This window comes from Ascaphus truei, chromosome 17, assembly GCF_040206685.1.
Source record: "Ascaphus truei isolate aAscTru1 chromosome 17, aAscTru1.hap1, whole genome shotgun sequence".
In the NCBI taxonomy this organism is placed as follows: domain Eukaryota; kingdom Metazoa; phylum Chordata; class Amphibia; order Anura; family Ascaphidae; genus Ascaphus; species Ascaphus truei.
In genome coordinates this window covers 13,726,715-13,752,977 of record NC_134499.1, presented here as the reverse complement: position 1 = coordinate 13,752,977, position 26,263 = coordinate 13,726,715, and the positions used below count along the sequence as shown (strand labels likewise).

The window sequence follows — 26,263 nt, the reverse complement described above, 5'->3', positions numbered from 1 at the left end:
ACCAACATTATAGGAGTTAAACTTGCATAAGATCCTGTGGGCAATTGCTGTTTTAAGGGGTCTCTACTTAGTAATGGCTGTAAAACAGTATGAGATTTGGCAAAGCAATGCCGGGGCCATGGGGTTATTACTATTTATCTCGTGCAATGTTCCTGCCCTGCTCTGCAGCCTGGAGACTTTAGAAAATAACCCCCATAAAACCTTCCTTCTTGCTGCACTGTATATTTCACTAGTTCACACTCATGACCTTCCTACCCAGGGACAGATTGCTAAGAACGTGTGGGGTATGGGAGGGTTTCAGGTTTGAAGCAGGGGGATCTGGAGAGCGGAAATGTGTTTGCTTTCAGCTCCTGGGACCCCCTGCTTTCCGAGATACCACAGTATGTGGCGCCGGTATCTCTGCGGAGTTTAAATGTCCCGGTCACGCGGACCAATAGGACTCTGCATGGGATGACATCACGGCTTCCTATTGGCCCATGTGACATTTAAACACTGCCATTATGTTAGGCACACAGTTTCTGTGACTGCAGAGATGCCAGCACCCCTACGTAGATAAGTATCTCTGGAAGCAGGAGGTCCCGGAGCCGATGTTAACACGGTTCCACTCCCGAGACCCCCTGCTTCAATACAGTAATAAAAAAGATTGAAACTTGTATTGATGCTTTACATCTCTTAGGTTTGGGTTTTGTATATGTATATATTTTTAGTTTCTCGGAAGTCTACCCACACAGACAGGACAGGATTGTGATTTGTTACTGTTTTGGCCATCGATAATGTTAGCTGATATGAGCACATTAAGTATGAAGAGAGGTCATGGTGCAGTGTGTCTGACCTTGTGGCGGTCTCATTTTGTGTGCTGAAGGTTAAAGATGAGCCAGACTCCCCCTCAGGACTGGGCATGATGGATCGCTCCCGGATGCTGCTGTGCACCATGACTTTCCTTTGCTTGTCTTTCAACCCGCTGACATCCCTGCTACACTCACAAGGGGCCCAGCACTCGGAGAGAGCCGTGCAGCACGGCGCTGGGAGGTCCATGCTGGGGATGGAGGTGTCGGGTAACGTGCATCTCTGTGTCCTTGTGTGTGTCTGTGTTATCTCTGGGTGGCAGCACAGGGAAATCCATGGCAGGAGTTGTAGAGTCGGGTAGCGATCTAACCAGTAGGGCAATGTGTTTCTCATCCAGGGGGGAAACTCTGCTGGCTGCTCCAGCGTCCGCGTCCCGCGCTGCCTGGAGACGTAGAGACTGCGATCCTCTCAGCCCGGCACAGAGGAGAGAGGGGGGGGCCCTCTTCATCTCCAGGCACTACAGGATGCGCCCGCTAACCAGTTGACGAGAGAGGGGGGTGTGTGATGGATATGTGTGGTGAGAATGATATGGAGTGTGTAAGCGAGGAGGGGGTGAGTGAGGTCTGCAGAGCAGGGGAGCCCCGAGAATATCAAATTCCTTCAGTGGTGCCCTGCTCAAAAGAGGTCGAGAACCCCTGTAGTAGAGGATTTTGTACAGAAAACGATTCCAGAACGCAAAGGAAAGAGAAATTAATTCAAGATAACAAATAATTCAGCTTCAAAATGTTATTTTGTAGCAGAGAAAGCATTTATCCCATTCCCAGGTCATAATCCAGACCCATTCCTAAGCATCTCACAAATCACTATATGGAGTTTCGTGCTGATCAGTAAAAGGGTGCAGAACTTCGTTCCAACTCCATTTAGTTTTGGTCATCTTAATAAACCAAGGCGATGGCACCAAGGGTTTAGCCAGAACGTGTGACATATTTTTCATAAAGGTGCTCGACACGATCGCGCGGTAACTTTTCTAGAAGCTTTATCACTAAGGGGGGGGGGGGGGGGGGTTCTATATGCAATCGCGGCGGCAGTGCAGTCCATGTAGGACGAAAAAATGTCCCAACCCGCAGATCTACAATAATGTCCCAAGAACGCTGCATTCTTCTGCACTATTTCCCTTGTGAGTGTCTGAGGACCCGTAAAACCCAAGTGCCACCGCTCCCTGGCCCTCGTGATCATGTGACCGCGCGGTCACTGATGATGGATGAGCAGTAGTCTTCCATTAATTTTCCCACGTGTGGGGTGCAGTACGCGAGCGCTCCCACAAAAACGCGCAAGTAGATTGACATGGGGCCCCAGGAAGGCCAGACCCCGTGATGTGGTAGCTACGTCCGGGAGCACCCAAGGGTGTAAACCGTTTTTAATTTCCATGGAAACCTGTTTCAGGTCTGTCTGGCAGCTGGCTCGATTGGCTGATCCCCACGCTAATCCTTTGGCTGGTAAACGGGGTGGTCGTCCTCAGCGTGTTCATGAAGCTACTGATCCACGGCGAGCCGGTGACGCGTCTCCACTCCCGCTCCTCCGTGAAGTTCTGGAGGCACCGCAAGCAGGCTGATCTGGATCTCACCCGGGTAAGGAAGCGTCTCTTCTTGGAGGGAGGCTTCACTTGGAGGACAGGGGACCATGTTAGTCCGGCAGTCTAACCCCTTTGCAGGCGAGAGTTAAACGCAAGAGTTCCCAAATCTGTCTGGGGCTCACCTAGGCAAGATCTCTTTATGCATCAACATGAGCGGCACAGGTAGAGGATGGAAGGTTCAAACAATAGCAAAACTCTGATCACTCTGGGATAACTAAGGAGTTTCCACCTTTGGACCCGAAGCCACTCCGATTCAGTAACAGAACAGTAGAGGAGAAGAGGGGCACAGCTCACAACGAAAGCGGCAGCGAACGCAAGTAATGAGGGCAACTCCAGATGAGGATAAAAATATACATAAAGCTTTAATGGTCAGTACAAGAATAGGACCACGCACCAACGCGTTTCATCCGCTTAGGACTTTCTCAAGACACCTTGGTATCACTGGCTATTGAAATACTCCTGTGTATTGGTAGCGGGAGAAGATAGAGATATAAGGGGAGCGCAGGTGTAAGGACAGATAGAGGTTGAGAGACAGATAGAGGTTGAGAGAACCCATTTGGGGGCTATTTATCTGTTCTTACACCTGTGCTCGCTCCCCTTATATCTTTTCATCATCTGCTTTTGTTTGGGGGTCCCGGAAAGACCCTTGTGGTTGAGCAGCAGACACTGGGCTCCGAAGTAGTGACACTGGTATCGGGGTGCACGTAGGAGTCCTTTACCACGGTACTATCAAAACCGTTTATTTTCATATTGCCATTGACTTGAGAGAGCGCCGGAGTCATTTCCGTCACTATTGGCGGCAGTAACCAGTGAATGTGTAAACACGTGGGAATTAACCTACACTCTACCCATGGTGGAATGTTCCACTGTTCTCCTAAACACCTGGGCTGTTGGTTCCAGCCGGAACGCCACTTTGCTCCCGTGGTTTGCTATATCTGACTTGCTGACATCCATATAATCTCTCTACCCTTAGGGTTGCAGTCCCACTGGTAATGAAAGGGTTAGCGTAGTGGTTCTCAAACCTTTTCTTCAGGGCCCGGAGCTAGGCCGGATGTTTTGGGCAGCCAGTGACGGGCGTGTTCATTAGGTGCGTTCACCTGTGTGTTAAATGCATTGGTTCCCCTTAAAACCTGGTTGGGCCGGTGAGCGACGAGGAGACGTTTGAGAGCCACTGGATTAACTCTTTGGGCGCCCCGAGTTGTAGCCAGTACATCATGGGGTCTGTCATGCCCTTCGAGTGCTCGTTTTCTAGTGGAGGTCGTGGTCAGAGCAAGGAGTGAGCTGTAGTGCAGCAAAATGGAAGAGGACATGGTCACGTGATCGCCGTTTGCCATAGGGGCAGTGTCATTCTGGCACCCAAACGGTTAAAGATGACAGTGGGAGGGGTGGGGAATGGCACTGGTTACAATTGTTGTTTTATTTGCTGTCCGCAGGGAGATTTTGATGCTGCGGCGGTGAACCTACAGACCTGCCTGTGTGTGCTGGGCCGCTCGCTGCCGGCCTCCCGACTGGACCTAGCATGCAGTCTGTCCTGGAACATCATCCGCTGCAGCCTGCAGAAGTTCAGCCCGGCGCGCTGGATGCTGAAACGCACGCCCGGGCACTGCAAGAAAGCAGAGTTTCAGGACGAGGCAACCACCAGTGCGCGAGATGCCGCTCTCGTGTACCACAAACTGCACCAGCTGCATCTTACAGGTAAAACTGCGCCGGCTGCATCTTGCAGGTAAAACTGCGCCGGCTGCATCTTGCGGGTCAAAGTGCGCCGGCTGCATCTTGCGGGTCAAAGTGCGCCGGCTGCATCTTGCGGGTCAAAGTGCGCCGGCTGCATCTTGCGGGTCAAAGTGCGCCGGCTGCATCTTGCGGGTCAAAGTGCGCCGGCTGCATCTTGCGGGTCAAAGTGCGCCGGCTGCATCTTGCGGGTCAAAGTGCGCCGGCTGCATCTTGCGGGTCAAAGTGCGCCGGCTGCATCTTGCGGGTCAAAGTGCGCCGGCTGCATCTTGCGGGTCAAAGTGCGCCGGCTGCATCTTGCGGGTCAAAGTGCACACCCCTCCCGTGCGATAATGCTGAATCTGCACGGTGGAAATATATCTAAACAGAACACGTTAATATATTATTGTAACAGGTCAGTGTTTCCGTCTCCCACTAAGGCGCTCATTAAGGCAATGCTTGGTATACATTTTTTTTAAACATACACAATTACATGTGCGTTTGTGAGATAACACACACTTACCTCTAGATCATTACTGTACGTTGGGATCCCCCCCGGTGAGGAAAGTCATCTAAAGGCGGAGGACTCCATGCTGTCACCTTGCTGAATCCTCTCTTTCCTCTTGTATTCCTCTCTCCCCCTTTCCCGATTCCGTCTCTCTTCTGCCTCCTGGTATCCCCCCTATCGTGGCTTCCCCTACAAGACAGTCTGTCCTTGCCCGTCTCATGTCATAGTAACAGGTGGCGGGCCCCTCTGACAGCATATGCCAGGGGTCGCCAACTCCAGTCCTCAAGAGCCACTAACGGGTCAGGTTTTCAGAATGTCCCTGCTTCAGCACAGGTGGCTCAATCAGTAGCTCAGTTGAACACTGAGCCACTGATTGAGCCACTTGTGCTGAAGCATGGATCTCCTCAAAACCTGACCTGGGGGTGGCCCCTTGAGAACTGGAGTTGGCGACCCCTGGCATATGGTTTGGAAAGGGTTTAGGCCAGGACTGTGCGGGACTCTGCCGGTTTTGGCTTGTCCCAAAGGTCCTGGGGCAGATGTCCTATTGATAAAACGTTATAACAGGATCCGTTGTGTTATCAGGATTCAATAGCAGTATTGGGGCAGAAATCTCACCAGAGGGAACAATGTCTCTGAATACAAAAAGTATGGTGTTCTAGGCAGCACTCCAAAATGAACTAAAGATAAAGTACATTAGGTGCACGGGAACAAAGGGAGGGAGCCTGGGCCGTCCCAAAACTAATGCAGGAAATTGGTGGGTGTTCCCAGCACACACAGAGAAAATAAATATAATAAAAATAATAATTCAACACTGAAGTTTGTCAGAAATGATCTTGTATTGTAACAAAACACTTGTACGAAATATATATAGTGACGGATGCACCGGCGGATTGGCAGCACTGATCGGGTGTCACGTATGACCCACACATTACATTGTTTAGGTGGAACAGTTACTTTCATGCTCATTTGTGTTTTTTATTATTCATTGGGGCATTTACCCTAGGATTATCCCTAAACATTGTGCCTGTTTACCATAGGGTTATTCATACCCCAAAAGGGTTATTCATACCCCAAAAGGTTATAGATACAGGGTCCTCTCTGTTGCTTACTCTGTCCCTGCTTCTACCCCCCCTCTTTTTGGGACCCTCGCTGGTTATGTTCTTACAATTATGCAGATAAATATTACTTACCATCTAACTGATGATATATCTATGTACCATATAACACTGTATTGGTGTATTACTGAATCTGTGACTTAGTTCTCTAGATAGAGGTTGATTTTACATGAGTGATTTTCCTGCCTTGGGAGTACATCCTGGTATTATCGTTTGGTGTAGTGATACCATTATTTTTATGGAGGGAGACCTTTGTGGTTTGGGTTAAAGGGAAGTACCACAGGTTCTTCTTCTTTTTTGAGTATCTGTGGGAACGGGCCTGAGGAAGGGGCATCCTGCCCCGAAACGTTGCCCCCCTTACTCCACCACAGCAGCTCCTTTTTTGTCCTTTCCCCTTATTTTTTTTTCTCCCCTTTGCTCCTCCTTTTTCCCCCACTCCCCTCACACTGCTTTGGCTTCTGTCTGTTTGTATACATAGATGTATTTATTTGTGTAGCATCAGTCGCTGTATATATTTCGTACAAGTGTTTTGTTCCCATACAATATAATTTCTGACATATTTCAGTGTTGAATTAATATTTTTATTATATTTTTCTCTGTGTGCTGGGAACACCCACCAATTTCCTGCAATGTCTCTGAATACATCTGTTATACATGTCACAATGTCCCGGCCTTGACAAGTGTATCAGAACCACAGGGGGCTGCCTCTCCTTACTTTTCTGCGGCTGGCCATGGAGCAAGCGTGGGAGCAGAGCAGTCACTCTGCACATCTGCGCCACATCATTCTATGCACCGGGCCTGTTTACGCACAGCGCGCATCATAAAAAGTACCACCGTAGAAACCCTGTGAAGGGCCCCTGAAACTCAGGAGCAACCACGTGATCCGGGGGGGCCGTGGCTACAAAGGGGGCAGGATCCACCGGCACTGAGGGGGTTAAGGAGAGCAGTGGAGGGGCTGAGTGTAATCTTTACTTGACACTGCATGCTCCATGGCCGCACATATTAATGGGCTTTCTTCACACCCTTGCAGGGAAGCTGCCCTCAACCTGGCGCTGCTCCGGCCTGCACTTGGCGCTGTGCGCGGTGAATCTGGCAGAGTGCGCGGGTGACAAGATCCCAGCGAGTCTGCTGGCGGAGATCCATCTAACCACCGCCGTGCAAATGAAAAGTCGCTTCCATGGGAGATTCCGCTTCCTGTCGGTAAGTCGCCAAACTCAAGCCGTAAATAATCCCAACGCTGAATATTAAACGAGATGCTGCAGTATGCTTCCATTCAGGCCGTACTTCCGGGCAGGTTCCCACCGGAGTAGCCAGGCTGGGACAGTTGTCCATGTGTCCCTGCTCTCCGCCCCCGCCTCCCCCGGATAGTCACAGTTCTCAGTCTCTGTACATACATGTCCTCCTACCTTGATCACGGGTCATAGTCTCAGTAGATGCATGTTGTCTGCCTGCCTTGACCATGGGTCACCGCTGCCCACGCTTATCCTCTCCTTCCTGTAATCCGCACAGGGTTATTTTCTGGGTTGTGCGCAGGGCCTGGGCGGCTCCTCCACTGACAGCGGATCTCTTGCCGACTCCCTGCGTTGGCTTTCACACCCGTTTGGAAAACACTTCTTCATCGATTGTAACTGGACAGTGAAAAGTGCGGCTCGGGAGTCTGTGTACAGCTCTGCCAGAAACCCAGGTAACTCACGGGGTCTGTATACAGCTGTACCAGAAACCCAGGTAACTCACGGGGTCTGTGTACAGCTGTGCCAGGAACCCAGGTAACTCACGGGGGTCTGTGTACAGTTCTGCCAGAAACCCAGGTAACTCACGGGGTCTGTGTACAGTTCTGCCAGAAACCCAGGTAACTCACGGGAGTCTGTATACAGCTGTGCCAGAAACCCAGGTAACTCACGGGGGTCTGTATACAGCTGTGCCAGGAACCCAGGTAACTCACGGGGGTCTGTATACAGCTCTGCCAGAAACCCAGGTAACTCACGGGGGTCTGTATACAGCTGTGCCAGAAACCCAGGTAACTCACGGGGTCTGTGTACAGTTCTGCCAGAAACCCAGGTAACTCACGGGGTCTGTGTACAGTTCTGCCAGAAACCCAGGTAACTCACGGGGGTCTGTATACAGCTGTGTCAGGAACCCAGGTAACTCACGGGGTCTGTATACAGCTGTGCCAGGAACCCAGGTAACTCACGGGGGTCTGTATACAGCTGTGCCAGAAACCCAGGTAACTCACGGGGGTCTGTATACAGCTGTGCCAGAAACCCAGGTAACTCACGGGGTCTGTATACAGCTGTGCCAGAAACCCAGGTAACTCACGGGGGTCTGTATACAGCTGTGCCAGAAACCCAGGTAACTCACAGGGTCTGTATACAGCTGTGCCAGAAACCCAGGTAACTCACGGGGGTCTGTATACAACTGTGCCAGAAACCCAGGTAACTCACGGGGGTCTGTATACAGCTGTGCCAGAAACCCAGGTAACTCACGGGGGTCTGTATACAGCTGTGCCAGAAACCCAGGTAACTCACGAGGTCTGTATACAGCTGTGCCAGAAACCCAGGTAACTCACGGGGTCTGTATACAGCTCTGCCAGAAACCCAGGTAACTCACGGGGTCTGTATACAGCTGTGCCAGAAACCCAGGTAACTCACGGGGGTCTGTATACAGCTGTGTCAGAAACCCAGGTAACTCACGGGGTCTGTATACAGCTGTGTCAGAAACCCAGGTAACTCACGGGGTCTGTATACAGCTGTGCCAGAAACCCAGGTAACTCACGGGGTCTGTGTACAGCTGTGCCAGAAACCCAGGTAACTCACGGGGTCTGTGTACAGTTCTGCCAGAAACCCAGGTAACTCACGGAGGTCTGTATACAGCTGTGCCAGAAACCCAGGTAACTCACGGGGTCTGTATACAGCTGTGCCCGAAACCCAGGTAACTCACGGGGTCTGTATACAGCTGTGCCAGAAACCCAGGTAACTCACGGGGTCTGTATACAGCTGTGCCAGAAACCCAGGTAACTCACGGGGTCTGTATACAGCTGTGCCAGAAACCCAGGTAACTCACGGGGTCTGTGTACAGCTGTGCCAGAAACCCAGGTAACTCACGGGGTCTGTGTACAGCTGTGCCAGAAACCCAGGTAACTCACGGGGTCTGTGTACAGTTCTGCCAGAAACCCAGGTAACTCACGGGGTCTGTATACAGCTGTGCCAGAAACCCAGGTAACTCACGGGGTCTGTATACAGCTGTGCCAGAAACCCAGGTAACTCACGGGGGCCTGTATACAGCTCTGCCAGAAACCCAGGTAACTCACGGGGGTCTGTATACAGCTGTGCCAGAAACCCAGGTAACTCACGGGGTCTGTATACAGCTGTGCCCGAAACCCAGGTAACTCACGGGGTCTGTATACAGCTGTGCCAGAAACCCAGGTAACTCACGGGGTCTGTATACAGCTGTGCCAGAAACCCAGGTAACTCACGGGGTCTGTATACAGCTGTGCCAGAAACCCAGGTAACTCACGGGGTCTGTATACAGCTGTGCCAGAAACCCAGGTAACTCACGGGGGTCTGTATACAGCTGTGTCAGAAACCCAGGTAACTCACGGGGTCTGTATACAGCTGTGCCAGGAACCCAGGTAACTCACGGGGTCTGTATACAGCTGTGCCAGAAACCCAGGTAACTCACGGGGTCTGTGTACAGCTGTGCCAGAAACCCAGGTAACTCATGGGGGTCTGTATACAGCTGTGCCAGGAACCCAGGTAACTCACGGGGGTCTGTATACAGCTCTGCCAGAAACCCAGGTAACTCACGGGGGTCTGTATACAGCTGTGTCAGGAACCCAGGTAACTCACGGGGGTCTGTATACAGCTGTGCCAGAAACCCAGGTAACTCACGGGGTCTGTGTACAGTTCTGCCAGAAACCCAGGTAACTCACGGGGTCTGTGTACAGTTCTGCCAGAAACCCAGGAAACTCACGGGGGTCTGTATACAGCTGTGTCAGGAACCCAGGTAACTCACGGGGTCTGTATACAGCTGTGCCAGGAACCCAGGTAACTCACGGGGGTCTGTATACAGCTGTGCCAGAAACCCAGGTAACTCACGGGGGTCTGTATACAGCTGTGCCAGAAACCCAGGTAACTCACGGGGTCTGTATACAGCTGTGCCAGAAACCCAGGTAACTCACGGGGGTCTGTATACAGCTGTGCCAGAAACCCAGGTAACTCACAGGGTCTGTATACAGCTGTGCCAGAAACCCAGGTAACTCACGGGGGTCTGTATACAGCTGTGCCAGAAACCCAGGTAACTCATGGGGGTCTGTATACAGCTGTGCCAGAAACCCAGGTAACTCACGGGGGTCTGTATACAGCTGTGCCAGAAACCCAGGTAACTCACGAGGTCTGTATACAGCTGTGCCAGAAACCCAGGTAACTCACGGGGTCTGTATACAGCTCTGCCAGAAACCCAGGTAACTCACGGGGTCTGTATACAGCTGTGCCAGAAACCCAGGTAACTCACGGGGTCTGTATACATCTGTGCCAGAAACCCAGGTAACTCACGGGGGCCTGTATACAGCTCTGCCAGAAACCCAGGTAACTCACGGGGGTCTGTATACAGCTGTGCCAGAAACCCAGGTAACTCACGGGGTCTGTATACAGCTGTGCCAGAAACCCAGGTAACTCACGGGGTCTGTATACAGCTGTGCCAGAAACCCAGGTAACTCACGGGGTCTGTATACAGCTGTGCCAGAAACCCAGGTAACTCACGGGGTCTGTATACAGCTGTGCCAGAAACCCAGGTAACTCACGGGGGTCTGTATACAGCTGTGTCAGAAACCCAGGTAACTCACGGGGTCTGTATACAGCTGTGCCAGGAACCCAGGTAACTCACGGGGTCTGTATACAGCTGTGCCAGAAACCCAGGTAACTCACGGGGTCTGTATACAGCTGTGCCAGAAACCCAGGTAACTCACGGGGGTCTGTATACAGCTGTGCCAGGAACCCAGGTAACTCACGGGGTCTGTATACAGCTGTGCCAGAAACCCAGGTAACTCACGGGGTCTGTATACAGCTGTGCCAGAAACCCAGGTAACTCACGGGGTCTGTATACAGCTGTGCCAGAAACCCAGGTAACTCACGGGGGTCTGTATACAGCTGTGCCAGAAACCCAGGTAATTCACGGGGTCTGTATACAGCTGTGCCAGAAACCCAGGTAACTCACGGGGGTCTGTATACAGCTGTGCCAGAAACCCAGGTAACTCACGGGGTCTGTATACAGCTGTGCCAGAAACCCAGGTAACTCACGGGGTCTGTATACAGCTGTGCCAGAAACCCAGGTAACTCACGGGGGTCTGTATACAGCTGTGCCAGAAACCCAGGTAACTCACGGGGTCTGTATACAGCTGTGCCAGAAACCCAGGTAACTCACGGGGTCTGTATACAGCTGTGCCAGAAACCCAGGTAACTCACGGGGTCTGTATACAGCTCTGCCAGAAACCCAGGTAACTCACGGGGGTGTGTATACAGCTCTGCCAGAAACCCAGGTAACTCACGGGGGTCTGTATACAGCTGTGCCAGGAACCCAGGTAACTCACGGGGTCTGTATACAGCTGTGCCAGAAACCCAGGTAACTCACGGGGGTCTGTATACAGCTCTGCCAGAAACCCAGGTAACTCACGGGGTCTGTATACAGCTGTGCCAGAAACCCAGGTAACTCACGGGGGTCTGTATACAGCTGTGCCAGAAACCCAGGTAACTCACGGGGTCTGTATACAGCTGTGCCAGAAACCCAGGTAACTCACGGGGGTCTGTATACAGCTGTGCCAGAAACCCAGGTAACTCACGGGGTCTGTATACAGCTGTGCCAGAAACCCAGGTAACTCACGGGGTCTGTATTCAGCTGTGCCAGAAACCCAGGTAACTCACGGGGTCTGTATACAGCTGTGCCAGAAACCCAGGTAACTCACGGGGTCTGTATACAGCTGTGCCAGAAACCCAGGTAACTCACGGGGTCTGTATACAGCTGTGCCAGAAACCCAGGTAACTCACGGGGTCTGTATACAGCTGTGCCAGAAACCCAGGTAACTCACGGGGTCTGTATACAGCTGTGCCAGAAACCCAGGTAACTCACGGGGGTCTGTATACAGCTGTGCCAGAAACCCAGGTAACTCACGGGGGTCTGTATACAGCTGTGCCAGAAACCCAGGTAACTCACGGGGGTCTGTATACAGCTGTGCCAGAAACCCAGGTAACTCACGGGGTCTGTATACAGCTCTGCCAGAAACCCAGGTAACTCACGGGGGTGTGTATACAGCTCTGCCAGAAACCTAGGTAACTCACGGGGGTCTGTATACAGCTGTGCCAGGAACCCAGGTAACTCACGGGGTCTGTATACAGCTGTGCCAGAAACCCAGGTAACTCACGGGGGTCTGTATACAGCTCTGCCAGAAACCCAGGTAACTCACGGGGTCTGTATACAGCTGTGCCAGAAACCCAGGTAACTCACGGGGTCTGTATACAGCTGTGCCAGAAACCCAGGTAACTCACGGGGTCTGTATACAGCTGTGCCAGAAACCCAGGTAACTCACGGGGTCTGTATACAGCTGTGCCAGAAACCCAGGTAACTCACGGGTTCTGTATACAGCTGTGCCAGAAACCCAGGTAACTCACGGGGTCTGTATACAGCTGTGCCAGAAACCCAGGTAACTCACGGGGGTCTGTATACAGCTGTGCCAGAAACCCAGGTAACTCACGGGGTCTGTATACAGCTGTGCCAGGAACCCAGGTAACTCACGGGGGTCTGTATACAGCTGTGCCAGAAACCCAGGTAACTCACGGGGTCTGTATACAGCTGTGCCAGAAACCCAGGTAACTCACGGGTTCTGTATACAGCTGTGCCAGAAACCCAGGTAACTCACGGGGTCTGTATACAGCTGTGCCAGAAACCCAGGTAACTCACGGGGGTCTGTGTACAGCTGTGCCAGAAACCCAGGTAACTCACAGGGGTCTGTATACAGCTGTGCCAGAAACCCAGGTAACTCACGGGGTCTGTATACAGCTGTACCAGAAACCCAGGTAACTCACGGGGGTCTGTATACAGCTGTGCCAGAAACCCAGGTAACTCACGGGGTTTGTGTACAGTGACCTTATATCGCTTTCTTTACTCCAATGCAGCCGACCCCATTGCTCAGATCCATCGCGCTTTCTGCGAGTCCTTGTTGGAGAAAGCGGTGTATTCGCTCGTCAAACCTGAAACGAGTAAAGCGCACACAGAAGAGGAAAGCTGGTAAGAGCCGTTCTCCATCTTCCTATTATGAAAGAAGTCGTGTCGGTTATTTATACTGTATAGGGCGGCCACTTTTACAGTACGTTGTTATAATGCGGGGGGCGCTGAAATCCAGTATGAAAGTGCGACGTCACGGCGAGGGATGAATGATTTGAGGGCGCTTGGGGCTGCGTGTTATCTCCCGCGTGACCGCGATATTCTGTGGTTTTAGCATCTCTGCGCTTGGCGGGTCGGGGAAAGACGCGCGCTGAGTAACGCCTAGAGGTGGGGGTCATGGTATTGTGAGATGACCAGGCAGTCTCCTAACTTTATTATTTTAATCATTTAATTAAGCGACATTTATGGGAAAATGTAACTATTACACTAGAAATCTATTCCGTTTTTAGGACTGATTTCATTAGTCATTTTAAGTTCAGGTGTTTCACGTCAAGGCGCTAAAATACGGGGCAATTATGCGTCCCGACAGGCCATTCCGGGTCAAGTCCGTGAAATAAGGGATAATCCCGTATTTACAGGACTTCTGTCAGTCCTATATATACATCTCTCAACCATAACATCTCTCTTGCTTGTTATTATTCTCGTTTATTTGTAACGCGCCAGCATAAGCTTGTTAGCTCCATGTTTTACTTATTTTATTATTTTAAAAAGATATATATATATATATTTCCGAATGCAGCACTGACCGCGCTCGTAGCGCTGTATGTAGAATCTGGCATGCAAAAGAAGTCCCTGCCCCGGTAGAGCTTACAGTCTAATTGTTTTGTGTCTGAGGCACAGGGAGATAAAGTGATTTTGCTTTCAGAGTTTCTAACTTGCCACGTCCCCTCTCAATTTGCAGCGAGTTCTCCACCGCTCAGGAGTACCTGAAGCTTCTCAGCGGCTTTGCAGACTCCGTGGGGAGCGTCACCCCCCTCCCTCTCAGCGGATCTTCTCCCATGCTCTCCTCTGCAGGTTAGTGCTAGTGGAAGGTACCTAAACACCACAGGGCACGTCTACTACAGCTGTTTCCAGTGTCTTCCGTCATCAACTTAAGTTGTGTGTGCGCTTTACAGTTGTTCATGTTGCTGCAGACATGGCCGTAAGTTAAAGACTTCTATGTCTTCAGTCCATCACCGTGAGCTTGTCGCTCTCTCCTCCAGGCACAGATCCCATCTGCCGCTGGTGGTGCTCCGTATCCTCGATGGCGATTGGCTGGCTGCAAAGTGACGACGCTGCAGTGAAGTCGCACTTCATGGACGTAGAAAGAATTCCCAAGCTCCTAGACTCGGCCGAGTACGTACCGTCCCCTAGCACGCAGCGTGACCCTAGGGGGCACGCCTGTTTGTGTGAGCACTGCATGAGAGTAACCTTATTAGGCCCAGATCCACTAACTGGTGCTAAGCTTTAGCACGCTTTTACTCATATGAATGGGAGTGAAGTCGTGCTAAAGCTTTGCATAGTTTTGTGGATCTGGTAGGGCAGGGGTGGGGAACCTTTTTTCTGCCAAGGGCCATTTGGATATTTATAACATCGTTCGCGGGCCATACAGACACAGACAGGCAGGCACACGGCAGGCATGTAAGCACACAGAACCCCGCCCCCTACCTCTGGTAGTTGCTGCTGCTGCTGGGGGGGGATCATGTAGGGCGGATGCTGGGGTAAGTGCGGGGGGAACTGCTGGAGAAGCATGGGGGAAGTGTGGGGAATGCTGCGGGGGAAGTACGGTGGCTGCTGGGGGATTGTTGGGGCTAGTACGGTGGCTGCTGGGGATCGTGTAGGGCAGCGGCGCCTCACACCACCTCCTCCTCCCCCGATCGGGCGCGCGGCGGCCATTTTTTTAAAATTAGCGCGACCCCGGTTATAGCAATTGCCTTAGCAGGGCCAGACCAAATGATTTCGAGGGCCTCATACGGCCCTCGGGCCTGACGTTCCCCACCCCTGTGGTAGGGAAAGGACTGGGGCGCTGCCTAAATGAATTAAACGAATAGTGGTCTCTTCAGATAACAAAATGATATCAAAGCAAAGAAAATATAAAACGGAAAGATACTGGCCCCATGTCTTTGCTGCAGCTCATCCGAAAAAAGGAACTTCCCAGGATCCTCACACAGTGTACATGAGCAAAATACGGTGAGCGCAAAAAACAAAAGCATGAGAGAGGATAATTAATAAACTGATTGATTGATATTCAGATTAGGGTTAATTAGAGGTCTTGATAGACAGGGTAGATAGGGGGAAAGGGGAGGGTGGGGGAGAAGGGACGCTCGTGCGGATGGGAAATGGATGGTAAATACACTAGTAATATTTACACTCACGCGGCCATGTGTGAGTGACTGCACATATAGAGATAAATCTTCTCTGCAACTCTTCAGACCGCTTCTCTGGTTACTGTAACACTTGGTTCTCTCAGGAATAGAGAAATGACCAGGGTTGGTGCCGCCAATATGGTGTATTAACAGGATGCCAAATTGTGGGTCTGGGTCTAAGATTTTAAGCAAGGTAACACGGGGGCGCTCTCGGAGTGTTGCCGCTGCATGGAACGACGTTCCAGGAGTGTCCTGTGCCACCCTCATGCCTAGATAGCATTGATACTCTATTTTGAGAAACTTTGGGCCCCACAGTTTGCCTCGCTGGCCTTTCTGCTGCTGGGTACTTGACTTGAAGGGTCAATCCCATGTTGATGCCAAACATGTTAGCGATGTAACTGGTTTCCTTGGATAGATTCAATCACCTTTAAAGTAAGAAAATTACTTGGTTGCTTGTGAAAAATGAATATGTTTCTACTTTCCTACGTATTTCTGATCTTATTTGCTCATTATTTTTGTACTTTATCTCTTTGGCTAATGACGGCGTAAGCCATTTACACAAATCAGCCATGAAAAAAAGATTGTGTGTTAGCATGTGGCCTGTATGTACAGATGTAGCGGGCCATGTGTTAGCGCTGGCGTGTTATTGAACAGAAGTGCTGTTGAAAACAATGGTTATGGGGATAAAGCGTACTAACGAGGTAATAACACCTGCTACATCTATGTAACTGGTCACATTTGGTTAGTAGGAAGATTTTAAAAGTTAAAACAAAGTGTGTGTATCTCATACCCAACATTCTTTTTTTAAGATGACAATGACCTGTATTTATAAACACATAATTCCAGCAAGCTCTAAGTGAGTGTGTGTGTGTGTGTGTTATATATAGAGAGAGAGAGATAGATATAAAATAGATTATATAGATGTGTCAAAAGGAGTGCTACTGAGCTTGCCCAAATTTATACAACAAAAGACAAAGATACCCTATGCTACATCCAATGTGACAAAACATTTACATAGTACATAGTAGATGAGGTTGAAAAAAAGACATGCGTCCATCAAGTTCAACCTATGCTAAATATAGACAACAGATACTTTATCCTTTATCTATACTTACTTATTGATCTATAGGAAGGCAAACAAAAACCCCAGTGACATAGCACGCTTTTCACACATCCAATGATATCTCATAAGGGGAAAATAAATTCCTTCCTGACTAGTTCAATTCTTCAATATTGGTATTCACTTGAATAAGGGTCATTTAGTTAAACCCTTTGGTCCACTGCAGAGGTAACTGAGAATGCTCACAGGTAGTGTTAGGAACTGCATATACTGGTCATGTCGTGACGTGGCTGCATACTGGTCGTGCTGTGACGTGGCTGCAGGCTTATAACGCTTTGGCCAAAGGGTTTAACTAAAGGACCCTTATTCATGAGAATACTAACATTGAAGTATTTAACTATGTATTTTGTCGCATTGGATGTAGCATTGGGTATCTTTGTCTGTCTTTTAATGACCTGTATTTAACATATTTAAATGATTCTGCTCATAGAAGTGAGCGGGGCTTTAATGTCCTACCGCTGCTGCCTTACATGTGTTATAATGGCCAACCCAAGGATGTTCCACCCGAAGGCATGGACCACACATCACACCCACTGGAGTGTTAACAGTCTTTCTATTCTTTAGTAACCCTCTGGTGAAAGCCGTGTTCCACGTGTGGAAGGCCATGCAAGCGTCCGTGGCGGGAAAATCCGACGGCCTGCAGACTTCATTTGGTCACTGCGAGAAGGCCAGCGCCTTCCTGTGGAACAGTCTGACCATGAGCAGCGGCGCCTGCAAGTGTGACCTCAACAAGGTGATTACCGGGGGGGTCACTGCTGTGATATGGGGGAGATGCACTGAGGGGAAGGGACTCGTGACAAAGGGCCACTTTGAACCCGAAATGTTGAGTCCCTGTTGCCTTGGTGTCGGCGTGTATTGAACCCCTTGTTATATTGGCAAGCCGGGTTTTATGATATTTTGTATCTTTCTGAATATTTGATACTATATTGCAATGTTTGTGTCTTTTTTATATATTTTATTAAAACCGCAAAAATGTTCAATTTTATATGGGTTTTTAAAATAAATCCATGCAGTAGTATAAGATAATACAGACTGCAATTTTTTTAATTACATTTCAACTTCTGATGCTATTTGTAGTGATACATTTTAATTTTTTTTCAATGTCCTGATTATCCTTCGTTTGCGAGACGTCACTCAGAAACAGGCAGGGGAGAAGACGGCATCGTGATCTCGGAAGCATGGGGCTCGGGAGTGGGCACATGAATATGCATTCCACTGGCTGAAGACTTGCTTCAGGGGCCGTCATTACATTAGTCACACCACAAGGATTTCAGTGAGAATATACACTGTGATCTAAGATTATTCCACTGCAGCGCTGATGGCATGCACTGATAAATAAGCCCTAATTCCGGGTGTGTGCTGGTCCCGGAAGTAGCGTGTGACTCGGGGATAGGATGTTACCATACCTGGCCTTGGTGTCACCGTGGTGCATTGTTGTTGCATTGCATGTCACGTTATGCTCTGTGCAATGTTTCTTCAGTGCAGTCTGGAGGCTCCAGCTACTCTTCATGTGTCTAACTTCTGTGGCACCTAGCAGGGAACACAACCGTGCAGGGACTGTTCTATAACGTTTAGACCTGTACAAAGGATGGGGGATCAGAAGGGTTGTCACGAAGGATGCACAAGGTTTTCTCGCCCGTGTAATTAACAGCGCTCAGCACTGTTAAACGTTGTAGCCATTATATAGCCTGAAAGAAAGAACAAGGGGTTATGCTTGGAAGTGGCAGAGCTACTGACACAAGGGTAATATGACATACAGGCATACCCCGCTTTAAGGACACTCGCTTTAAGTACACTCGCGAGTAAGTACATATCGCCCAATAGTCAAACGGCAGCTCACGCATGCGCCTGTCAGCACGTCCTGAACAGCAATACCGGCTCCCTACCTGTACCGAAGCTGTGCGCAAGCGGAGAGACTATAGAGCTTGTTACACACGCGTTATTTACATCAGTTATGCACGTATATGATGTTTACAGTACAGTACATGCATCGATAAGTGGGAAAAAAGGTAGTGCTTCACTTTAAGTACATTTTCGCTTTACATACATGCTCCGGTCCCATTGCATACGTTAATGCGGGGTATGCCTGTACTGAGTCTTTACTGGATATCTAGACCAGGAGTGGCCACCAACAGGTCTGGTTTTAAGGATATCCCTGCTTCAGCACAGGTCTCAATCAGTGGCTCAGTCAACGACTGAGAAACCTGTGCTGAAGCACGGATATCCTTAAAACCAGACCTGTTGGTGGCACTCAAGGACTGGAGTTGGCCATCGCTGATCTAGACAGTCACGGGGCTTAGGCAATAGGAGGAAGGCTAAGAGATTGAAATGACTATGAAAGCTGGAGTGAAGTCTGCGGGCTCCTGTAAGTAGGACAAGGTATGTAATCCTCCTAACAGAGTGTGCTCTATCCGCTTGCTGCAATGCAGAACTGTGTGTGCTTGTGTATTTGAATGCTATTAATCCGAGTGTATTTGTTGGCGCGCTGAATCACTCGGTTTATCAGACACGTAGGTATGTTACCAGCTGTACATTCCTTTCCAGCACCAATTACAGTCTCTGTTTGGCCTTTTTTGTGTACTCTAAGGACACAGATGTGAGTACTGTTTGAGGGGTTCTTGCTAAGTGTGCCTTTGCCGCCGACCCCAGAATAATCCGTCCACCCTGGTATCTTACCTTTCCAATGTGTATGTTTTCCTCTTCTCTGTTTCTAGGTCGTCCAGCTTCTGACCTGCGACCTTCTGCTCTCCATGCGTACCAGCTTGTGGCAGAAACAGGCCGGCTCCAGCCCAGGCTCCAGCCCAGGCTCAGGCGAAGCCGTTCACGCTTCCACCTCCGTGCTGACGGGATTCCAGCGAGATCTCAGCAGCTTGCGCAGGCTGGCTCACACCTTCAAACCTGCCCAGTGCAAGGTGTGTGTGTGCGTGCACACTGCGTAGCAGGAGGGCTAGGCCGGGAATGGGTGGGGAGGAAATAACGCGTTCATCTCGGCTCATCAGAGATGTAGGAAGTAAGCCTGACTATGCCTCTCTCACTCTTTTAAGCTGTTCCTGCACGAAGCCACAGTTCGTCTTATGGCCGGGGCGAGCCCTACCCGCACACACCAATTGCTGCAACACAGCCTGCAGAGACGCCCCACACACACCCGCAAACAAGGTTAGCACTGCAAGACTTAACCATGCAATCCCTGTGCTGGCAGAAGGGCCTGAAGCACATTGCAGCATTGCATTATAATGCATGACAGTGTGGTGCCAGCCTTCTAGCAGTGAAGGGGTTAACCTGACCTGTTCAAACCAATTTAATGAAAACCTTCTTTTCTCCCTAATTTGCAAAGGTGCGCTTTGCTCCTGCTGCATCTGTGGGAATAGGGAGGGAGTGTTTATTGTGCGTTTCTCCCAGAGGGAGCTGTTCTTTGCACAATTAGTGCCCAACCCAATGAAAATAACAATGAACCTCGTTTAGTTCTAAGTATGAAGCAAAGAGGCTTTTGTGGCGACTCCTCCCATAGTCAAAAAGAGAAGGGGGGGAAATGAGGTACAGAGGGGCAGGATGTGATTACCGTGTGTGTCGTGTCACTCCTGTTAAAGAAACTGTCCGAATGGCACTTAGAACACAAATATATATTTTTGTGTTTTAATATATGCCGCCTTTGATTACCTTTCTTGAAAACGAATTACCTAAGCTGCTGATCCTTTAGCCCTGAGATCGATCACGGATGTGTGGATAAGTATATCTTTATTTATATAGCACCATCCATGTACATAGCGCGTCACAGCAGTAATACACGTGACATAATAATATAACACATCATGGGAATCAGCACGGCAAACATAAAAGTAACATTAGGAGGAGTCCCTGCCCCGAAGAGCTTACAATCCAATTGGTAGGTAGGAAGATAGTACAGAGATAGTAGGAAGAGGTTCTGCTAAGTGCGTCAGCCACGGAGGTGTGTGTGATGCCAGGTAATATTGCTTATTATTATTATTATACAGTGCAGGGTATTTGTGGATTGATAATCTGTCTGTGATGCCTGATGCACAGGGAAATACACTTGCCCAAGGTCATAAGAAGCGCTGATACTGGGGTTAGAACGGTTTCCCCACACTTAAGCATTGTTAGAAATAAATCCATACTTTGGAGGAGGAGGATTGATGCATCACCGTAGTAATAAATGTGATCATGTTTTCATATAGTGCCTTTATTCCCCCAAAACTAAGCTACACATTATTATTGCATGACTATAAAAGGCAACCATGATAGTGGGTAAAATCTGTTTTCCCTACAGGTGAACTGGACTCATTACCAGGACAGAGGGAGAGAGCCACGGCCATCCTCTTAGCCTGTCGCCACCTGCCCCTGTCCTTCCTGTCCTCCCCGGGGCAGAGAGCCGTCATGCTGGCCGAAGCAGCCCGAACGCTGGAGAAGATGGGTAACCGACGTTCTTACTATGACTGCCAGCAGATGATGGTGAAGCTGAGCAGCGGCACCGCCATGGCCGCCTCGTAAAAGGGACCCACGCTCGCCTCGGATCACAGAACCAGGCGCAAATCTGGCGGCCTCCCTCCCCCCTCCGGCAGGAGCTAACCTGTGTAATTGGGGAAGCAGATGAAACCCAACGGGAAAGACAAGAACGCTTTACTGCTCAATAAGCATTCAATGACGTCAACGTTTCAGTCGCAATAAGGGACCTTCATCAGGACAGAGAGAGGCTCACGGGGGCAGTCCTTTGGTTACAAGTTTCTTTATTCCTGAATCACATGTTGGTGCGCACCTCACACCTTCCCGGACCGCCTCATTTTTTGTAACTTTCCCCATTCTCAGGGTAAACACAGTGTAGATTTTGTCCTTTTAATAGCAAGATCCAGTCACTTCTGTAACTCTTAGACCAGTGGCTGCCGATGGCACTTATGAAATGCCCTTCAACACCACAGCATCGACGGTGGCAGATAACCACGCCCTACTTAAGGAAAGCGCAAACCGTAACTGGCCGTTAAAGGAGGGCTCGCGGTTAGCTTACGGAACGCCACGTAATAAAATGGTTTCCTCCAAATAATGTAATCCACTTTTAAAGCAAAATATGTCACTTGATGGTGTCTTGTAAAATGGAGTTATTATTTTTCTTCAAGTATTTCCCTGGGCTCGGGCCTCCCTGTCTGGCAGCCAAGCGGCACAGGCTGAGGAGGGCGTTGTCTGTTGAAGGGAAGACGGGTCCCGCTATGCGCAATGACCACACCAAAGGAAGGGGCGACAGGAAGTCAAACCCCCTCCCGAGCTGCATCTTGCTGCGTTTACAAACTTTGCATTGATAATGCTTGTAGGTGTCCGTTTAACGAAACAGAGACAGCCGCCGCCCACATTTACTCCCTTCCACGCATCACGGTCACCAGTAAAGGGTAGACATAGGAGGGGGGTGTGACTTTAACCCATTCTCTGCCAGAGCGGCTTGCATTGCAATAGAGTAAGGAAGCAGAAAAGTGGTTTCTTAGGGTAAAGTCTTCTGTCTTCAAGAGCGTCCTCATCCCACATAGGAAGATGCATCAGCAGAAACCCGCGCGGGGGGAGGAAGCTTCTCGTCCGCCGCGGGGGCCTGTGCAAGGCTGCGGTTGCTGCAGGACGTCTTCGGAAGCAGAGCGGCCAATCGCCGCTCTGCTGCCCAAAGTTGCACCCCCCCAATGCCTAGTGCTAAGCAAAGCATTATGGGGCGCATCTTTGGGAAGCTGAGCAGCGGTGGACAGCTGCTTCTGAAGACGGCCTGGCGGCCTCTTTCCTATTGTCTGCGTGTCCTGGACGAGTGGGTTTTCCACCGCGGTGCTTCGGGGTTTTGCCGCTTCTGAAGTCGGCATGGAAGGAGTTAGCAGACTGATGGATATTGTTAATATATTCCTTAACCGTAAAAACAATATAGTTTGAGCTGTTACTTATGGAGACATTCTAGTTTGTAACAAGAACTCCAACATGGGATTGAGGTCCTACAAGCAGCTGCACTATACAGTGATGTATGCCACAGCGCCAAGCTTGAGCTGTAATTGCTTGTTATGAGTGCTCATTTAATGGCATTATCCAGCCACCCGCTTATTTTGCTTGAGCACGGTTTCAGTCAGTCCCATGTAATATCATTTGGAGTTAGTCTCACTCATTAGCATCACTGGTGTCACTCTTACAAGCCAGAGCTCGTTGTATGTTGGAAATAACTGCATGATGCCTATTAGACCAAGAAAAAGGTAAACCCAGCACATTTAGGAGTAGAAGGGCCACTAGCGTATTATAATGTTATTTTAGATACATTGCAATGATTCTATTTCAACATTTTGCCAGCATTTATAACGTGTACCATAAATATTTACATTACCGGAACGTACAAGTGAGTTTCAGTGGGAAAATCTGCACTTAGCTGCCTAAGCAACTGGTAGGAAATTAGCAGGAGCAAGAGCCCATGGGCCTCATCGGGCGCCAGGTGACGAGGCCTGGCTTACTGCATACTAAAGTTGGAACAAACTAACTAGCCCTGTCAATTCATTGGCTTGTACATTGGAAACGGCAATTACAAGTATCACAGCCTATGTTTTCTGTATTGAAGGTTTATTCACATAAATAAGGGACCAATATGCCTTCTAATCGCTCTTGACAACTTTTTTCCTGTCTTTAGTTGTATTTTTTTGTCGACACTTAAAATCTGCTGTAAATCCCCTTCATATTTCATCTGTACATTTACAGATAAAATGATCAAATTAAGAATTTTAAATGGTAAATCTATAGGAAACATATAGTAGCTACCATTGTTTCTCTAAGGGAAACCATGCTGGCCACAGTTGGTCCAATAGACTTGTAAATATATTTGTTGTTTTTAATTCATTCTGTAATCACCCTCTCTCACTCACACACACTCCCACCTTCTCTCTCACCCTCAAACCTCTCTCACCTCACATCCTCAGCTCTCTCTCACCCTCACACCCCCTCTCGCTCACCATCACACCCCCTCTCGCTCACCATCACACCCCCTCTCGCTCACCATCACACCCCCTCTCACCTTCTCTAAGTAAATGATAAAGCTGATATATATTGGAAAGTGTATTTATTTTCATGCATTATTTTATTTTTTTGAAACCACGGAAAATATGAAATGATGAATTTTTATTAATTTAATGCATACATACATTGCTTTGCAACATACATAAGTTTGTGGGAAGAAGTGTATATATATATATATATATATATATATATATATATATATATTAAAAAAAAGGCAACAATTTTATACTAATTGGATGTTCAAGAAAACTTTTCTGCACCTGCAGTATCCTATATTTAATCTGCTGGGCTGTAAGATGTCTTCGGCTGCCGGAAGTTATATTATGGAACAGTGCCGCTGAGTACTGTAACTATGGGCCTCCATGTCTGACTTAGCAGATCTAATAAGAAAGATCTATCTATCAGAAAGTATTCTCCCCTCCCACATGGGACATTATGCCCAGTGAAGCTTCACAATAGAAGGCTTGCAATCCCTGTGTGCATTAATAAGAACCTGTACACATTTCATATGATTGCCTGGAAAGCAAACTCCGATATGGTGCGGTTATTGGTTGGTTGATGTGTAAAGGAGCAAGATTTAATTTCCCTACATGTGAGTAATGTGTACACTGCTTTACAAACCTAATTCTGGCGATGCATACAGACGGACCAGAGGAATGTATAGGGACGCTGCCTAATGTTTTGTATGATGTCTGCTTTCTCCATGATCAAAGTTCCCCACGGGAGATGAAGAGCTCTGTCATTTTCCTATAAAATATCCCATGACCGTTAACCTCTTTGCTGCCAGATACAAAGCAATATGTTGTAGGCACCGCTGACACGCGGAAGCTTTCCATACACATTAACGAGAGACAAGTTAACGAGCCTGTTTAACCTTCACCGTTCCCTCGTGACTTCACCTGATACGGCAGCGGTGGCCAACTTCAGTCCTCAAGGGCCACCAACAGGTCAGGTCTTCATGATGTCCCTGCTTCAGCCCAGGTGGCTGTCAGCGACTGCACCACCTGTGCTGAAGCAGGGATTTTCTGAAAACCTGACCTGTTGGTGGCTCTTGAGGACTAGCGTTGCTTGCCCCTGTGATACACCCTGGGCGGTGTCACGTTAGAAGCCCTTAATGATCTAAGTAATTAAAACAGCGGAGAGAGAACCCAACTGACTTTCCACCGAAAACGGGAGTCCCTAGTTATAAAAAAGGTAATTGCAAAGATTGCTGGCAACTGAATTTCCATGAACCGACCTCTATCCCTGAACATCAGCTCCTAGACATTCAGGCGCGCGTTTTATATTCATGAATGAATTGCACTGTGGCACTCTGTCTTCATCTATTTGTCTTAGTTTGCTGTCTTGGCTACAACTGTTTTTATAAACTGGATTATTTAAGAGCTTATGGTTTCTTGTTTGTTGTTTTTATGTGTATCATTGTTCTTTTATTGAGATGTGACATTAGGGTTTATTTATCACCTAGCAATTAGACATAGAAAGGTCGTGAGATGGTTGTAATGAGTGAAGAGGGTTTTTAAAAAAAATATATATATTTTATGCAATTTTTCCAAGTAACTAAGTAGCAAAGAAAGACTGTTAATACAATTTTGCTGATAAAGGTTTTTATTTGTGATTGTGTGCGAGTGTTGCATTATTTCAGGGGTACGATTCCGTTTCCAGGGGGCATATTCTTTAAACATTTGAAAATCACTTGAAAGCAGAAGACCCTAGCAAAGAAATCAGTAATTCTTGCTATATTCAATAAGAATCATGCACGCATAAAGATCGCTACACATCAAATAGCATGTGCTTGCTCTATTTGTTTCAAAAGTGGAGACTTCAATTAACCTGCGCCTCTCCTTGTATAAACAGCAATAGGCAACCTACTAAACTTGTGGTGAGCACAGCCCCCGACTCTCTCGGGCCCCAGAAGGTCAGTCAAGACCTTTGAAGATGGTCCTTTAGATCATTCTAGATTGAGGCAGTCATGCAACATACAGGTTCAGTGGAGAACTATCCGCGTGATGGTATTTCCTAGTTCTGTTCTCTATATGTCTAAGCACAACTTGTACATCCTTTTACTTATAACCGTGGCACTTACTCCTTTTTCTCACCATCAATCAAATTATACATAGCAATTAATAATAGCAAGAAAACATATTCGACTTTACAAGTTATCTTTTAGACATTCATGGTAGAACGCGCGGTGATGTACCTCGGGTCCAGACAGAACCCACACCTAGTGGCTACAGTGCCACACACACAGGCGCTTGATGACGTCCGCGTCGGTTTACGAAAAGTCCATGAGTCACAAGTAAGGCAAATAGCCCGTCCTTGATTTACAGACAATTAGAACTCAGACCAGTTATAAAGGGGAAAAAAAAGCCCTCACACTGTAGGTATCAGAGTATATATCTAACTAGCTGAGAGACCCGGCGTTGCCCGGGATGTAAATGCGTAATAGGTAGTATTATTTATAAATGGTGGAACAATAGGTGACTATTTGTTGGAAAGGTTGGATAATAATGTTGAAAAGAAAGATGGAAGAAAATGTAATACGATGTTGTATAAAAATGGTTTATTGTAAACACACCACAGTACAATGTATATTTTGGTGACATAAGTGATGTGAAAATGTGAGGCGTGTGTCCTGCTAGAGTGTGAGGCGGCAGGTGGGTGTTCAGTACGGGTGGCGCGTGGGTAGTGAGTGCTGGCTGTGGGTCGGGGTCCTGCTAGGGTGTGAGGCGGCGGGTGTGTGGCGAGTGCGGGTGACAGCTGGTCAGTGATATTGTTGCGTAGGGGCAGGATGCGGCAGGTGTGTGTCGA

General features: G+C 48.7%; 1 protein-coding gene across 6 annotated transcripts in view; it reads left to right on the top strand.

Annotated features, from left to right (window-relative positions):
* The window catches only part of SREBF2 (sterol regulatory element binding transcription factor 2), a 43,418-nt gene extending 18,348 nt beyond the window's left edge, over positions 1-25,070 (top strand). For all 6 annotated transcript variants that reach the window (XM_075574010.1, XM_075574011.1, XM_075574013.1 and 3 more), the window contains 12 exons: positions 863-1,055; positions 2,230-2,414; positions 3,853-4,114; positions 6,780-6,949; positions 7,259-7,433; positions 12,913-13,024; positions 13,863-13,975; positions 14,164-14,296; positions 16,991-17,159; positions 19,141-19,338; positions 19,471-19,582; positions 20,712-25,070. In XM_075574010.1, coding sequence (XP_075430125.1) covers positions 863-1,055; positions 2,230-2,414; positions 3,853-4,114; positions 6,780-6,949; positions 7,259-7,433; positions 12,913-13,024; positions 13,863-13,975; positions 14,164-14,296; positions 16,991-17,159; positions 19,141-19,338; positions 19,471-19,582; positions 20,712-20,932 — 2,043 coding nt within the window. In that variant the 3' untranslated portion in view covers positions 20,933-25,070. The remainder of the gene's footprint in view (positions 1-862; positions 1,056-2,229; positions 2,415-3,852; positions 4,115-6,779; positions 6,950-7,258; positions 7,434-12,912; positions 13,025-13,862; positions 13,976-14,163; positions 14,297-16,990; positions 17,160-19,140; positions 19,339-19,470; positions 19,583-20,711) is intronic.
* Positions 25,071-26,263: the final 1,193 nt, after the last annotated feature.